The sequence below is a fragment of the Alosa alosa genome, chromosome 14, assembly GCF_017589495.1.
Source record: "Alosa alosa isolate M-15738 ecotype Scorff River chromosome 14, AALO_Geno_1.1, whole genome shotgun sequence".
Classification (NCBI taxonomy): domain Eukaryota; kingdom Metazoa; phylum Chordata; class Actinopteri; order Clupeiformes; family Clupeidae; genus Alosa; species Alosa alosa.
This window is the reverse complement of record NC_063202.1, coordinates 31,792,630-31,810,271: the sequence shown is the minus strand read 5'-3', so window position 1 is coordinate 31,810,271 and position 17,642 is coordinate 31,792,630. Positions and strand designations below refer to the sequence as shown.

The following is a 17,642-nucleotide window of genomic DNA, read 5'->3' as shown; positions in this document are numbered from 1 at the left end:
ATAAGCAATATGATTTGTTTGTTCATATTTTCGCTTAGCTTAGCATACAACGCTAGCTACCATGCTAGCACACAAGGTGTGGGGCAGCCGTGGCCTACTGGTTAGCGCTTCGGACTTGTAACCGGAGGGTTGCTGGTTCGAACCCTGATCAGTAGGCATGGCTGAAGTGCCCTTGAGCAAGGCACCTAACCCCTCACTGCTCCCCGAGCGCCACTGTTGTTGCAGGCAGCTCACTGCGCCGGGATTAGTGTGTGTTCACTGAGTGCTGAGTGTGTTTCACTAATTCACGAATTGGGATAAATGCAGAGACCAAATTTCCCTCACGGGATCAAAAGAGTATACTTATACTTAGCAGGAATCCCATTCTCTGCTTATGGTTTACTAGCGTGCTAAGATAGCAACACAGTAACCACTGAACTGCCCAAGATACACCATGCCACTTAACAACAAAATTCAATTGGTTGGAACATTGACTGATTATCAGTTTGTTCAGTTAGAATCCCAGAAAATGGTAAAACAAATAAAAATACAATGACACAACATACCACCCCAACCAAACCTTATAGATTATGTAAGTTAATCAGATAGATTAATCGTCCCATTACAGTTTATGCAAAATGACGTACACCCATTTGAATGAGGACAAAATTGACGACAAGCCCATAACTGGGCAACTCTGTTTGCAAACTTCCCCCAGTTTCACACCAGTTATTCCCACATGAGATGACATTTTTACTAGGAATTGATTTTCCCCATGCACATGAATGCACCATAGGTTTCCTTTATGTCTAGTAGCCTATGCTGATTGCTGTGTGTGACCGCTGTGTGGGATTGACGTATGTGCAGGGTAGAAATTTGACTGAAATGGCATTAAATCACGTTGTTTTAGTAATATTATGCTACAAGATGGGGTTTTGTCCACTACATTTAAGTTCCCTGTTATAGACTAACTTGCCATATTAAAAATTCCCAGTTTATTCCCATTAATTCCCTTTAATTTCCGTATATTCCCGTTAATTCCCATGGAAAGTTTCCAACTTTGAAAATTCCCGGAATTTTGCAACCCTATATGTAAATGGCCTTGGGATGAGCAAAATTGATTATTAAAGTAATTTTACCTGTTGTGTTATGCTTAAATTATGTCTTCCCTGAACCCCACTGACTGAATTGTACACTATACGTTGTTGGTATACTAGTATATTGCCCACGACTTAAGATGTTTTGTCTTGTCTGGGCATGCTTTGGTTGTGTTCTAGATTGTTAGGCTGTTGATCATGAAAGTCAACTGAAAAAGTTCCTGTACCATTTTGGAGAGCAACATGTGCAGTGAACCTGAGAGCAACACATGAAAACAATAGGTGCGAACAGCTGCAGTTGAACACAATGTGTTATGTATTATTATGACACAGCAAATCTGAAGTTGTGTTGTGAAATGTGTCTACTCACCTGAAAAATAATGACGAATGCAAGCCTGGCAGCCAGTATGGCCCAAAATTCTCTAGAAAACTCATATGGTGTGTCTGACCATGGAGGATCTCTGTAATCCTTATACCTGATATTAGACAAAATACAAATGTCTATGGAGTTTTCCTTGTAGCATTATTCCATTCCCCTAACACTGAACTGAAAGATGTTAATCAAGTAACGTCTTGATGTCTCTTGATGTCTCAATGCCAATTAATTAAGTATCAAGCCAAATGGCAACAGTTATAGACCCCTTTGAGGGAGCAGTGTGAGGACAATTAAATACTGTACTGTATATACACATATTATTACAATTTAAACACATAAATACACACAATTTATATCTTAATGTTTATCTATTTAGCTTGATTTACAAGGTAAATCTGGTCTGTACCTGCAAAGCTCCACCTTGTAACCTAAGTGCAAAGGTTCCAAGGGTTCAGTCCCAGGTTGGAAGTGAGAGACATTAAAGAAGGATAAGGTGTGATTGACAAATCCATGCAGGGTACCATCTGGACTATACTTGTATTGATAAACAAGCCGTGGAATAAAGTCAGATGTGAAGGAGATAACAAATCCCTAAAGAAAAAGGAAAAGGAAGTGAGAATCAGCACAATTCTGAATAAATTTCCCTCAAGGGATCAAAAAAGTATATAATTAACATTTACTGGGACATCACTGGGAACCAATTTACATATAATGTAAAGCTATCAAAAAACAAGACCACAAGATCAAACTAGAAAATGTAACTCTGAGGAATTACCAGTGCATGAAAATGCAAAACATATGATGTAAAATATACAGTGTTAAAACCGATAATGTAGATAGGTACAAAGGTTTTGCTTAGGTAGACATGGTAGTTGCAATGCTAAATAAAGCTATTTATATGATGGTTGCTAGGGTAACAGAGCTAGTGAGTGGAGCTGAGCGGTGCGAATATCCCGCTCCTCGCTCAGGTGGCTGTTCACTCGACCGCTCCTCCGCTCAAATTCACGCCAGGCCGCTCCGCTCAATTTCGCTCCCCGCTCCACTTCAAAATCCTCCCGCTCCAAGGAAATCGCTCCACGCTCGCTCCAATTTAAAAGAGGGAGAAGTAATCTACAAGCCAAATTGTCACCTTAGAAAACTTAAATCCCAAAGAACTAAGAGAAACGGCAATGTCACTCATAGAACATGTATTGTAAAAGATCGCCTAATGCAACACCGACAGTGCAACAACGAACAAGCTTGGCAACGTACACATAAGCCTAAAACTAAAGGGATCAGTGGGATTAATTGCCTAAATAATACAGGTTTTGCATCCACGTTTCACTTCAGCCTTACTTAAAGCATAGGCGATTCAAATTGCTCATGTTTTTCTTTGCTCTCCATAGCACACTCATGTTTCCGCGAAATGTGTCTTCTAAAATTCCAAAATAAATCTCACTGGAACAGTGTCACCACATAGTTGTTCTTGCTCTACATTGTTTGTATCTAGTTGTTTTGTAGGAATAGTACGCTTGTAAGCCCTATGACTTTCAGTTTCCTTTCTAAAATATTAATTAGCGACTTCATCCCCAACGAACTCACTGTAACGTCGGCACGCTGGATTATGTGCTACGGACTCTGGAACAATGCATTCTGGGATACGGGGGAGAACTCTGGGGGTTGTTTGTGTGTGTTAATGCCTTTAGTTACTGTTTTAATGTCCGTGTTTTAGTGTAGCGTGTTACCCTTTTAGGTCTTCCTCGTGTGTGATCCTTTTTGTGTGGGGGGTGCATCCACCCCTGTATGTGTAGTGTGTGTGTGCGTTTGACTTGCCTAGTGTGTGCTGTTTTCATGGTCAGCGTCCCTGCCCCTGTTTCTGAATGCTAGCCACTGAAAGCGGCCTCCGCACCTAGCTGCGGCTAAACCTAATCTGTTACATTACTAAAGCAAGTGTCTTTGTTTTGAAATATAACGGTCTTGGTTTCATTATGAAGACATGAGTTCTGGGTGGATTTGGGCATGCCTCAAACTCGTGGTGTGAGCGGTGCCGGAGCGAAATTGGAGCGGAACAGGGCGGCCGCTCCGGTCTCTAAATTAAAAAGCGCTCCGCGCTCCCTCAAAATTCCATCCGCTCCGCTCCTTGCTCGCGCTCCGCTCACTAGCTCTGTAGGGTAATCATGTCGGTTGCTATGGAAACGGACATAGATGCTTTATTTCAATGGTTGCTAGTTTAAATATACTGCTAAAAAAATTAAGGGAACACTTACAGTTTTCACCAATTGTTAAAACACATTTTTTTAAACCTTCCACCCTTTTCTCCATTCTCAAACTACATTCACAGAATGTCTGACAGTTCTTGCAAAATAAAACACTCAGAGTACCGATCCAGTGTATGATTGAAGTGTTCCCTTAATTTTTTTGAGCAGTATAGCTCAATCATTTAATAGTGAATTATTGTAATGAGGACATTTATTTTGAAACAGTTCTGGGCAGAGGAAACAATTGGCGGCAGTCATAGTTGATGAGAAATGACAGTTGGAATGGGTGAACAGTTCAATAGTTGGATAGTTTAAATTGTTAAAATATTTTATGGGGAAATATTGTAGTGAGGACCTTTATTTTGAAATAGTTGTGGGCAGAGTAAATTTACCTGAATCTTCAATCTTATCTTAAATTAAGATAAAATTACTTAATCCACTGGCAGATAAATTTACTTGTTTTTATGTCTCAATTTAAGGAGATTTTTGACTTATTTTAAGTCAAATAATCTTATAAGAGAGTTCAAAGTAAGTATCTTTTTACTAAAAACAATACTAACTAGATTTTTTTTTAATCTTAACCTTTAGAACCCTAAGCTGTTTTTAGGGCATTTTCACTACCTTTATTCATAAGGATTTATTCTGGTCATTGTAAGTGCCACACACACACATATTATATATTGTTTTTTTCAGCAGAGTCTAGGCTATCCTGATCTGCCATCATTTCATGTATTAGTACTAGCATTTTATTTTTATTTTGAAAGAATTAAAATATAAAAAGCGTATTATAAAAAATCTTATATTTCGACATGTATCTCACCACAGCAAGCTCATAGCTCTACATGCATTTCATGTGTGTGTAGGGCAGACTAAAGAAAGGGTGTGTTTTTTGACGCACTTTGCGTCAATCGGGTTCTAAGGGTTAATATAAGATTATAACACTTGGTAAGATATCATTTTTGCAGTGCAGGAGTCATAGTTGATGACAACTGAGATTTGCAATGGCTGAAAATTTGAATAGTTGAGTAGTGTAAATGGTTACATTATTTAATACTGAATTATTGTAGTGAGGACTTTTATTTTAAAACAGTTGTGGGCAGAGGAACAGTTGAACAGGATCTGTAGTCTTAAGAGAGCCAGATTGTATGTGTATAGCCTGAGACAGTAGATAGTTTAAAAGTTGAATGTAGATAATAATGTAATGGATGTTGATAAACAGAAAGTTGAATGGATGTTGATAGGCAGATTGTTTAATGGATGTTGATGGATGGTTTAATGGGTGAATGACTGAATGGTTTGAAGAAGATGTATGGAGAGACAGTTGGATGGAATGTGCCTTATATCCTTGTAGAATGGAGAGACACAGAGAGAGTTGGCCTAGTTGAGCAAAAAGCAGTTGAAACAGGTGCAATCAGTTTAACTGGCTCTTTGAGGGGGCCTAGTTGAGCAGCTGGCAGTTGATACAGGTGCAAATCAGTTTAATTAGCCCATTGTGATGTCATAGTGCCAATGCAAAGTCTATGGGGAAAAAATAAGCTTGTTTTTTGTTAATATCTCAAAAAGTATAAAGTTTACAGAAATGAAAAATACATTACACAGGTGTCCTTTTCAAGACCTACGTTACAAAGTTTGAACGAAGTTTCTACGCTAAACGACTGAAGCTGAATTGGACGCAGAAATTTTGGTTAGAAGAATAACTAGAAAATGTAATTTCGAGGAAATTACCAGTGCTTAAAAATGCAAAACATATATTAACATAAAATGCAAAACAAACATTTATTTAGAAACAGTTGTGGGCAGAGGAAACAGTTGACGGGAGTCATAGTTGATGACAACTGACAGTTGAAATGACTGAACAGTTAAATAGTTGAGTAGTTTAAATAGTTACATTTTTTAATAATGAATTATTGTAGTGAGGAGATTTATTTTGAAACAGTTGTGGGCAGAGGAAATAGTTGAACGAAAGTATAAAGTTAACAAAAGTGACAAATACATTGCTCAAGTGTCCTTTTCAAGACCTACATTACAAAGTTTGAACAAAGTTTAATAAGAATAAACTTCGAATAAGAATAAGAAGAAAAAGAAGAAGAAGAAGAAGAAGACTTCAGATAACAGAACAGTGCATTTTCATGCACTATAATAATAATAATAATAATAATAATAATAATAAGACTTTGGATAACAGAACAGTGCATTTTCATGCACTGTAATTAAATGCTCACGTTCACAATAACTGCCATTTTGCTGAGTCCCCTCAGAAGGTTGTACCAGATACCTAAAAAAAAAAAAATTACCAGTGTTCTGGATCACATCAAGGTTTTCCTTTAAAGTAATGACACAACCATAGGGCAGATGAAGAATGAAGAGGAAGGAGTGCCTTCCTTTCATCCAACTCACCAATATCCTTTGCCCTCGTTGCAAGTGGTCTCCTCAAGTCCATGACAAACTTTTTGGCATCCAGTCGAATTTCAATTACATTGTTCAATAGAGCAAAAAGTGGAGCCAAAGGAAAGGAGGCCACAAAAACCGTCACCATGCCAAACTGGATAACTGTTGAAAAGACCATATAAAACTGAATCAAATGGCCCATTCTACTATTTTAAACTAAGCCAATTTACATTCCTTTTTTAGAATACCCTGCAATCAGACTTAAAGTAACGTGCAACATTTTGGGAAATCAGCTTATTCACCATCTCCCCCAGAATTAGATAAGATGATACAGTGGGCAGTGCTTCGACTTGATCCCGCGGTCCGCACGGGATCATGCGGCATCACGCGACTTTAATTTGTATTTTTCCAGTGACGCTGCAATGTCAGCAGGGTGTCTCGTAAAAAGAAATGGAGCTGGAAAACCCTACACAGACTTCACTACAGACTTTAGCAGACTGGTTTAGAAATAATTTAATAGCCAGAAATATGCCTGCCCTGCCCTAATAAAGAAATATTTGGCGAGTGAATCCCGTTTGCAGCCGTAGAAGAAACGCAGGACAAATTAAACATTCTGGTTTTCTCCAAGTGCAACAATGATAGACAGACTTCATTTGGACAAAATATAGAGCATATTAACCTCCGTTGCTCAGCCAAATGCCTTCCTGTTATCATGGAGTTAGCCTACAGGCGATAAACGATTTTTGATGGTGCAAGTTTACTTCATTAGCGGTTTATTTATTTTTTTGATTATTAAAGAGTGTTTTTCAGTTAAAGGTTTGACTTCGTGCTTATTCAGTAGAGCATTTAGTGCATCTAGTTGGATCTTCTATACGCGGACCCTGATTCTGAAGGGGAATATCTGCCTTCAGAAAATGACGGTGATTCGTTTAGTGAGGCTTCAGATGCGTCCCTGCCTTGCAATGATGCAGCTGGACAAAGTGAGAGTTTACTCCATAGTTTAGCTTACACCAAGCACAAACGTTGAATCGTTTGCCCAATGTCACTGGTGGGAATAATGTTTCACGGGTTCGGAGTGTTCATCAGGAAGTAAGCAGGGTGTTAGTGGTGTGGCAAACGAGGCTGGAGGTAGCCTAATGTCCATAGCGCTGGCTTCTGTCTTTTGAACGTGTGCCTCTCCGCAATCGCGGCGACAGTAACGTGGTGGAGCCTTTGTCTAATGCCACTGGGTATGTTAGACGAGGTCGAAGTGCTCATAGGACAGTTAGGGGGGAACGTAGAGGCAATGTGGGGAGTCGCAATGAGAATGACAGTAGGCCTAGTCCGAGCTGCGCAAATTCTCTCCACTTTCGGCCTTGTGCCTTGGCAGATCTGGCCATGCTGCTCGCAACAGGAGCAGAGGTGGTGACACGGGGCAGGAGAGCCATTAGGCCATGCATAGTCTATCACAAGATGATGGGAATGCCGGCCCTGTATGGATAGGATATGGATAGTCATTATCTCTACAGCAAAAGGCCTGCTACATAAAAAAAAAAAAAATTGTCAGCCATTTATTAGTAATGATTTACATTATCTATTTACCTGACCATTTAGGACATATATGCATTCTTTTTTGTGTGTTCATGTCCTTGTGATGTGTGTGTCTTTGTCAGCTAAGAAAAAAACAACAACAAAAAACATCAACAAAAAGAAAACAAATACTAACATTGTCTCTTGTCTTGTCTCATCATCTCACTCCTGATCTGTGCCTGGCCGTGGCAAGTGAGCTTTTGAACTAAACAGGTCTTGTCTACTTGTGTTTGTGTGTCATCTGAATAATATATATATGTGCCCCATACATGGAATCAGAGTGCCTACTGTATGTAGTAAATGGAAAATCTCTACAGCAAAAGACGCCTACCGCTACATGCATTTGGTTTGTTTCTGCCATTTATTAGTAATGATTTACATAGTTTGTTTACTACTTAGTATTTACCTGAGCATTCAGTATTGTGCAATATAGCATACAGAAGGTGAGGGACATTTTGGGGGAAAGAAGTGGTGCATTTTATCATTCAAACATGCGACTTTTCATGAAAATTCTATAATCCAAGATGGCCGCCACCATATGACGTCATAATATGCAAATTAGATATAAACATTTAATCCCTACATAAACTTTGGGTCATCCTTAATATTTCTCTAATTTACAGAAAGTCTCTATCTCTTATCACTTTTAAGATATAGCCTTTTGAAATGAAGATGTCAAAATCGAACGTTTCGAAAAAAAACCTCTGGCACCTAAAGGGTTAACCAAGACATTTAGCCCAGCAGCAATCTAGGGACTGTTCGTTATTTATTGAAGGGGCCACCGGAGGAATTTTGAGTGCTTCAGTTGCAAGTTGCATGACCCTCTCTTGCCTGCTAAAAATTGTTCAATGACCCTCCGACAGAATTGTTAAAAAATACATGACCCTCCCCTGCCAATTGTCGTCGTCTTCCGCCCACACCACAGCCACACACTGTGATAACGTTCTTAAATCCATCTTTCCCGTGAGCTTGCATGCTACCAGTCCTTCCTTTTCAAATGTGTTGCGCCTGTTTGCACAATTTCACAAATAATCATATGTGATTAATAATATGACAAATAATCCCTGTGCACGGGGACCGAAACAATGCATGCCAACTTTTTCCGTGTTTATCGCGTATTTTAACTTTCCCCCGCTGTCTTGCCGTTTTAATGTTTTCCCGTAGAATATCCCATATTTTAACTCTCATAACAGCCCTGCAATCGGGCCTGTCTGTGTTGCCCTGTTGCTACCCCTTGCCCTTCCAACGAAACAGATGTCTTCAAATCATCGTTTTCCTTGCTTGAAGGCGAATTTAGAGTGATGTTAACCTATTTAAGTTTAACGGCGTGATTGTCGTGAGAGCACGATTCATTGGCGCTTGCATATTCGGCCTTATGTCTACGTGCGCACCTGAGGCTACTCAGCTGCAAGAGAAAGAATTTCCCCTGTTTGTATGGTCACTGCAAGTTGGCCTACCATAACTTACCAACACTGCACTGTAGACCCTAACTGGCTATTTATACTTTTCTGTGAAATAAGCAAATGTATTTGTTCAACTTTATGAAGCAGAGTTACGCATAGGCTACTTGGAACATAATACATTTGACAAAGGACAGATGTATGTTGCTAGTGACAAAATATTAACTTTTAGTGTTTTACGACGTCTTTGTCATGGGGAAGTGTTTTTCCCCATGCATTTATTCTAGGTTACTGTCAGTGGCCGTGGGAGAAGCGGGTTCTGTGTTTCGTTCATGTCAGTGACTGAGGCGAGAGAAGCGGGGTCTGTGTTGTGTTGCGTTGCGTTAATTTATTTTCATTGGGCATACCGTGCCGTGCCGTCCACAGCTCTTCAGTTCTGACAAAGCCAAAATTACTTCTTTTGAAACAATGAGTGCAGGAAGCACGTTTGTATGGTTATATTGCTTGACGGGGGGGATCCCAAGCAGCTTTCAGCCATACAGTGGGTCCCAGTTAAGAATTGACACTTCATTCACCATCAAGGTGATTCACGCAGCTGGGTGAAATGTAAGTACAACTGCAGCCGCTTGGGGGCAGCATAGTCCGCTGTGACGTTCTGCGGTCGAACCGGACCAGCAAGGGCTGTGATTGGCCGAGTTTTCAGTTTGTTTATCTGTGTTTTTAGCAGCCCCTGCAACATGCTAGTCCACTGTAGCCTATAAGCTTTGTACATAATGTTAAACATAGTTTTGGATTCAGTGGCAAGATTTCTTGATTGTACAGTGCCTGCCTGTCTCTCAGTAATGTTTTAAAATGAGAGCTTTGTCAGCTGTCAGTACGCTACTTTGTCGGCAGTCATGAGAAGTTTGCTTGCTAACAGAACATAAATATGCTGCCCAGAAACCTTGTGAATGGTCCTGTGTTTTTTTACTACACTAACGAGGTTTAAATAAAGCCTTTGCCTACAGCATCTCCTTAACAGTAATGTTAACAAAATGACAGCATTCATATGACAAAGGAAAACTAATTCGGTCACTCAAGACTGTGCCACAGCGACCAGTGTAGGCTATAGTCCTACCCAATAGGCCTACTCAAAGCAGATAGCGTTGTCTGACGGTCGAGTGGGTTATTGCACGTATTTCCAGAACAAGTCTGCAACTTTCAGGCAGTTCTGAGTTCGAATCTAGGCAGGAGCAGAGCCATATAAAGGCCTAGGCCTATTGATATCATTTTTTGCAAGGTGTTGCTCCTGGCAAGACTTGTTTATGACGTTTGGTGATAGCTGTTTTTGTGACACGTTAGACGTTCTTTAAAATGAGCGCATACGGGGAGTAAAACAACTTGTTGCCGTTTTGGGACATAAAATACGTTAAGCTTTTTCATGTCAAGGTGGTATGTGTTGTTAGGCCTACAGCTTCAGACAGCTGCAGGGGAGCGCGGGGCACAAAGTAACGCGGGGTTAAATGTAACATGGACTTTTTTCCTAGTTGCAGATGGTTGATCGGGACATATTGGTCAGTTAACCACATTACTATGAGACGGTGTTCCACAAATTTTCAGACCGTATGGACGTGTTTTCACTTAGATCTAGCAAAACGTCTTTTGAAGGCATCAAAGTAAATAGGTGGTAGGCTACTTGTCTTTCGATTACTGAGTTGTGGGTGCAACGCACTGACTAATAATCGTCTTGTAGGCTAAAAATGAACACCATTTTGAAACATGTAGTCAACACATAGGAGCTATCTTATCTTAAAAGAAACGTGACCCAGCAGGGTTAGTTGTAACGCGCTGTTACAACTGTAGGCTGCAATGATTGCAATAGGCCTACAAAAATATGCGCATGTTAGTTTTGTGATGTTTTGCACTTTTGCCTCATCTGTTTTCAGGTTTGAGGGCTTTTTTTTGCCAAGATTGACCTTGGTTAGACTCTGCATATGTTATTTCTCCGTATGGAAAAGAAAGTCAATTTTCGACACACGTCTGTTACTAGTTCAATAACAAGTGTTGCTTGTTAAAACATGTGACTAGTGAAACTCAAATGATTTTAGAAATATTTAGCCAAAGCCAAAAAGTGTTACTTTGTGCCCCGCGCTCCCCCACTGCTTGTGAAAGAAGGGGTGGGGAGGGGCTTTAACGATGAAAAAAAGCTTAATGTCCCAAAACGGCAACGTTTTAGGCTACTCCCCGCAGGCCTTCATAATGGTAGGCTACAGGAAGTGGGGGGAGGGTATGGGATGACCAGAGCCATCATCTATCGTCTTTCCAGGCACACACAGCTCCTGTGCTATAGCCTATCGACTGCCTTAACAGATAGGCTCTGCTCTTGGGTTTGGCCTCACAGCGAACTCAATCCTCTTGTTGCTTGCAGTTTGTTAAAGGAACCTTATGTAGGATTTTGGCCAAAACTGGTACAACAATCACTTTCAAAATACTGTAGAGCGGTGTACACTGCAGATGTGGTAACTAGAGCAGCGCTGGCAACCCAGATGCCGAAACACTACTGACTTTGTGATTACTAGGTAGGTGGAGGGTGGCGGATCAGGCTAAAACACAAATATGTAAACATCAACATCAGTTGAGGGCTGCAACTTCACTTTTTTAAATGACGATATCCTGGCCAGACTACTGTTGTCAGTGATCTAAGTATTTGAAATTAGCATGATTTCCTAATGTTTAGTGACAAATCAATTATGATTAATTGAATTACATTTCTTACATACGGTTCCTTTAAATAAAGCGATGCAGATTACATTATTTATTTCTGATTAATTGCGTCTTTTGCAACATTTGCTTGTTAGGCTGGGCTACTGTCAATGTCCTGAACAATTGCTGGTGTAGGCCTACAGGCTATTAATCAATTAGGGACTGTTCGTTATTTATTTAAGGGGCTAACGGAGGAGTTTTAGGAGCTTAGTCAAAAAAGACGTGACCCTCCCTCGCCAGCAAGACATTTTTCTATGACCCTCCAAAGTGATTGAGAAAAAACGCATGACCCTCCCCAGTCCCAACAATTTATTGATGCCTTAGGCTACTGGGTCAATTTGGGAGCTTGCATGCTACGACTCCTTCATTGAAATGCCTTGAAAAGGCTGTCGTTTGCACAATTTCACAAATAATCACCGGGACCGAAACAAACCTGTCAACTTTTCCCGGGTTTATTGCCTATTTTACCTTTTTCCTCGCTGTCTTAGGAGCTGCAGGGCCGTCGCAAGGGGGTGCGAGGCCCTGTGCGAACTTGACAGATGCAAGGCCCTTTATGAAATCATGCGATAGCTTACTTTACACATAGCCAAGTGCATTTTAATAGTAGCCTAGTCTAATAAGCTACACCAGCTTGTCTTTAAGAGGGGAAATTCAATTGTATAGCCTATAACATTAGCTGAGTCACATTTGGCCATATGGTGTTTATCATAGGCTACATCACGAAACCAAATAGTGTAACAAAGGCGAACACTTTAACAGGGGGAATTAATTGGGCATGAATCATTGTGCTGAACGGTATTTGTCAATGAGCAGAAACACACACGACATTCAAACTATTGATAAGATGTACTGGTCTGTATCTATAGGCTAACATTGGACAAATAAATGACACTGACTCGCCATATCCTGACTCCGGAAAAAAAAAAATTTCTTGCTTTGCCGCAAACTCAGCAATGAAATAATAGGCCAGTTTGCAGGTAGCCTAACGTCTTTTTCATAGAAGGGAGAGCAGTATCTCTTGTGACATGGAGGTGCGCAAATAGTTTTTAACAGCCTGTTCAACTTCGAAAAGCTTCGTTCACCCGATGCCAGTCACTGATCGCAATTTCAAAGTTCGGGAAGCTCATCTTTTTAAGTTTTAAGTGCAGTGGCCCCTATCTGCCCCCTTTGGAATTATATCTCGAGCCTATTATAAGGTCCAGTGCGTCATGTCCTGGGATTCGGACGTGCTCAAAAAAAGAAAAGAAAAAACACTTTTTTATAGATGGTTACGAGGAGCAATATAAGAGAGAAATTTGATGATCGTTGTTTTGGGACGTTAAGCCTTTTCCATAGGCGTCAGTGAAGGAGATTGAAGAATGACCATTTTTTTATGCCTTAAGCCATACCCAAGTAGCCTAAATCGAGGTAAATCGAGCTTTTTCAGAAAGAGCGGCAGGCAGAGCGATGTACAGTGGCAGAGCGACGCATAGTGGCTGAAAGTGGTACTAAAGCTTCACGCAGCTTAACGCCTCGTAATACGCGACTGAAGTGGCCATTTGAAAGCGATGCCCACTGTACATACCCTTCTCGTCTCTGTGTGTGCAGTTACTCTTTTTTTTTTTTTTTTTGGCCCACCACCACCCCTCTTCGGAGGACAACTTTATTTTTTATTTAAGTAACATATTTTTCAAGTGCAAATACAATTGTCCTACCTCAACCATTTATGTATATGACCCCGGAATTCGTATCATATAGTACCACGTGAATTGAAACATAAAATACATGAAACAGACATACAGACAGACATACATACACGCAGACAGACAGACCCTTAAAAGCGCATCTTTTGTCCGCACTTTGCGAGGAGATGGGAGCTGACCACACAGCTGTAGCTTACTGTTTCACAGCGAGGCAAGGTGGCTTTCCCGAGGTAAAGTGCTGTCGCGCGTGTTTGAGCTCCGTGTCGTCTCTTCTTGGAGGAAGAGCACATACGAATCTGAAAGCACGTTCACTAATGAACATTTCTTGATGAAGCTGGCCTATCTTAGTGATATATTTGGAAAGTTCAATGAGTTATATCTCCAGTTACAAGGCAAAGACAAGCACCTACCTCACCTAGCAGATAAGATACTGCATTTACCAAAAAACTCGAGGTAGCCTATGGGACAGATGCCTCGATCGCGACAGTATTAATGCCTTTGAGAATCTGAGTGAAATCGCTGAAACGTCTGATTCGGGAGCCTCTCTTGTGATCCCATGTATTAAACAGTAGGCCTACATCACATCCCTGCAAAGTTTGAAGTTTATTTCAAAAATATTTCCCAACCAGCAGTGCTCAGTATGACTGGATTATGGATCCATTTAATGCAGCATGTTGGTAGGCTATTTCATTAAATATATTGTACAATGCTGTAAAACATTGGCCTGTGCTTACTAATATCTTGCTGGAAAACAGAAATATGTGTGTTTAATTTACAGTGGCACATTATGTATTTATTTATATTATCTGTAGCACCAGCTGATTTTAACTCTGCTGAAGAGGACATATTTAGAACTTGTCGTTATTTCAATAAATTTGACAATTTCAAGCTTGATCCCACTTTCTTAAAGCGATGATGGACAGGTGGGGCTTGAAAATGCCCCCTTGACCAAAGTAGGGAATGAAAGAAAAAGTTTGAGAACTACTGTCCTAAAGTATTGCCACAGACAGTGCACCATTTGCACAATCTAGCTCAGGGATGAGCAACTTTAATGATAGAGAGGGCCACAAAATGTTCTTGTTGCCGTCAGAGGGCCAGATGTGACGGCGCACGTCCACCACTGGGATATCAGGAATCAGGAGTATTAAATATATATACATAGGCCTACAGTATGTCTGTAGGGTTTATTACTGTACACCAACATGCATTAATTTAATATTTTCTATACTAAAATGCATTTTTTATATTGTTTCTATTCACCAATGAACTTGAAATAAACTAACAAATATTACACATTCACAATAAACCTATTTTTCCACTGTAATGGGTAATAGTGACTCTTGTAAAAAGGCTCTGTTGTTAGTGTATCTTTACCAGGGTGATATTCCATGACTTTGCCCCCCAAATATATAATTCGCTGACATTCCACGTCTGGAATAGACTTTATTAATGCTGATGATATTCCTGAAATTCCATGATCCGTGGGAACCCTGCTTTACTTTTAGGGCGGCTACGACAGCGGCTCTAGTAACTCTGATAGCCTACTTTTAGTTATCTTCGTGCATGTTGTAGTGGTGACTTCAGTTGAAATCTTTCACAGCTGATTTCATTTCTAAGCATTGCCTACTAAACACATAACTTGATTTTGAATTCTGTGATAAGATCAGCTATTTCCCACCTTGTCTGAAATGAAATGAAAATGACATTTCTTTATACTGTAAACCCCTGTATCTCTTCCTCGCTGGCTGTAGTGAAGAAACTTGACTTCGCTGGATTTTTTATATAGGAAGCGCCGCTATCGGTGGACCGTATCATTATAATAAGGATCCAGTTCAGATGTGGTAAAAACCATGTGAAACGAACATTTTAATGACATTTCAAAATTGATCTGGGGTCGCACTAAGTGAGGAGGAGGGCCGCCAGTTGCCCATCCCTGATCTAGCTCTATAAAACAACAGGCAATATCTTAAGACTTGGCACAGGAAATCTGAGCACTGAACCTTGTTTGGTCTTCAGTACAAAATTATAAAAATAATATTTTGCTACAACATAGGAAAAGCCTAATGAATGGAAGGAATAAACCTTGTAGGTTCCAGTGATTTTAGAACAGCTAATGGGTGCTGTTAGGCACAATGCCAAACAGAGATTTTCTTACTACACACCATAAAATAAAGACACAGCAATGAAAAATGTCATATATAATAATGTATGTATTTCTTCTAGTGGAATGGTTGCCAAACAAAGTATAAATGCAGCCAGCCGTTTGAATCAATTTATAGCACAATGGTAAATGTTGTGTGGGTAGGTACTCACTCATTTCCATATACTCTGGGTTGAGACCAATAAAGGGCACCAGGAAGTGGTCTTTCTCATGCCGTTGCAGATTCTTCTTGAGCTCCTCCTCCTGCTCTGTGGCCAATTTAGTCTTCCGTCGCCGCAGCATCTTCTTCAGTTTACTACAGTAAAAATGGTTTGTTTGAAAAATTACTGCTTTTCGATGCATACTATATATGATTCAACAGTATGGATCTCGTCTCCCTACTGTAGTGTGAAGAGTTAATGCAATTAGTAGGCTAAAGTCAATCACACCACAAATTGCCTCAAAAGAAGCAAATTTCATTCATAACATTGTGAATAAAAGGCTAATTCGGTTGTTAAGTCCGAACGTCAAGGGCCCAACAGCTTTTTGTTCAAAAAACGTTTACTAGCGCAGCCAGCTGGTTTTTGCAACTTGTAAACCTTGTCACCATCACCTCTGTTTTATTGAGGGTAAAACAAAATCAGTTAACTTTAACAGAGCAATTACTGTAGCTGTGCAGCCAGATGATAGGCTACAATCAAGGGTTACGTGCAGGCTTCCGCCAAAAATAGGATTTTATTAGGTTGAGGCAACAAGTAGGATGACAATTTTCTTAAAGGCTACACTGAATAACGAAAAAAAATGTTGATACAGCCAATCATAATCAAGGACCAGAACTTTCCATTTTAGAAGCTTAGAGGAGAATTCCAGCGATTTCTCACATAGATCTCTGTTCTATGTGCATGCCCCCAGAGTGTAGCACTGTAGTTGCCTGCAGCTCTAGCTGTTGGCTGCAGCAACTCAAGTTAGGTAGAACGGATTATTTCTTTTGGGTTTTTTTCGTACCGACACTCGGTGACCTTAAGAAACAGAGATCTTTGTAAAAAAAAAAAAAAATCACCGGAATTTTCCTTTAAGAAACTGACATAACGTTTGTCACCTCACTTTCCCCCATTGAAACAAAGATAAAATCTGGTTGTGATTTGCCAAATATCTGTAAATGGATTGCATGACTATTCAAGTTTGATCATCATAGATGTAGTGTGGTCTGTATTAATTTGAACCTCACACCTATCCTTTTACACCAACTGACCAATTACAGGCCATCTGGGTAAAATGACATTATTACTGGTCTGCATATAAGTTTCAGTGTAAAGATCTGCATCGTGACAGATCCATGCTCTTCTTTCCTCTTGCCTCCTTTTGCCTTGCCCTTTAAAGAGCCCCTTTTTTGCTGGCTCTGTCATGATGAATGTTCAAGAAACTCCATCGCTACCTTGTTCAAAAAATCATATAACCATTCCATTGACTCCGGAGCTGTTAAGTTAAGGTAAATTAAGCGAAAAACCCTGCATATTAAGCTAAAAAAACCTGCATAGTTCGCCTTTAACTGCCCTGCTGTCTGTTTTTCTTTTGCTCTCTTTTCTGCTTTTCTTTCTTCTTCTTGCTCTCTCTCTCTCTCTCTCTCCTTTCTTTTGGGCTTGTTTTGATTTCTTTTTATGGGATGCATTGGTTTATCTGGTTTATCTGGCATTTGTTTTGGGTTATTTGGTTAAGTTTACTTTGTTCAACTAGCATCTAAATTGTTGTAGTGCACTTGCCTATCTGGTTTTTCCTTGCATTCAGTTTAACTGATAATGGTTATATTAAATGTATGGATTGTCATTTAATAAATTGCTAATTCATCCATCATTCACATATCTTTCCTTGTCATGCCATTACTGTGCAACTAGCTTCAACATGGGGAGTATGAGCAATATGAGAAAAATCCTGTGAACAGTCCTAACCTGTGCATATTGCAACTAGGGCATCATTGTGTGTGTCTGTGTGTGTGTGTGTGTGTGTGTGTGTGTGTGTGTGTGTGTGTGTGTCT

At 40.0% G+C, this 17,642-nt stretch overlaps 1 protein-coding gene across 3 annotated transcripts in view; it reads right to left on the bottom strand.

Moving 5' to 3' along the window:
• Positions 1–17,642, bottom strand: part of ano1a (anoctamin 1, calcium activated chloride channel a) — a 126,726-nt gene that overhangs the window by 9,152 nt on the left and 99,932 nt on the right. For all 3 annotated transcript variants that reach the window (XM_048262790.1, XM_048262789.1, XM_048262788.1), the window contains 5 exons: positions 15,784–15,926; positions 6,087–6,239; positions 5,912–5,964; positions 1,859–2,043; positions 1,447–1,552 (listed from right to left, as the gene is read on the bottom strand). In XM_048262790.1, the coding sequence (XP_048118747.1) occupies positions 1,447–1,552; positions 1,859–2,043; positions 5,912–5,964; positions 6,087–6,239; positions 15,784–15,926 (640 nt within the window). The remainder of the gene's footprint in view (positions 1–1,446; positions 1,553–1,858; positions 2,044–5,911; positions 5,965–6,086; positions 6,240–15,783; positions 15,927–17,642) is intronic.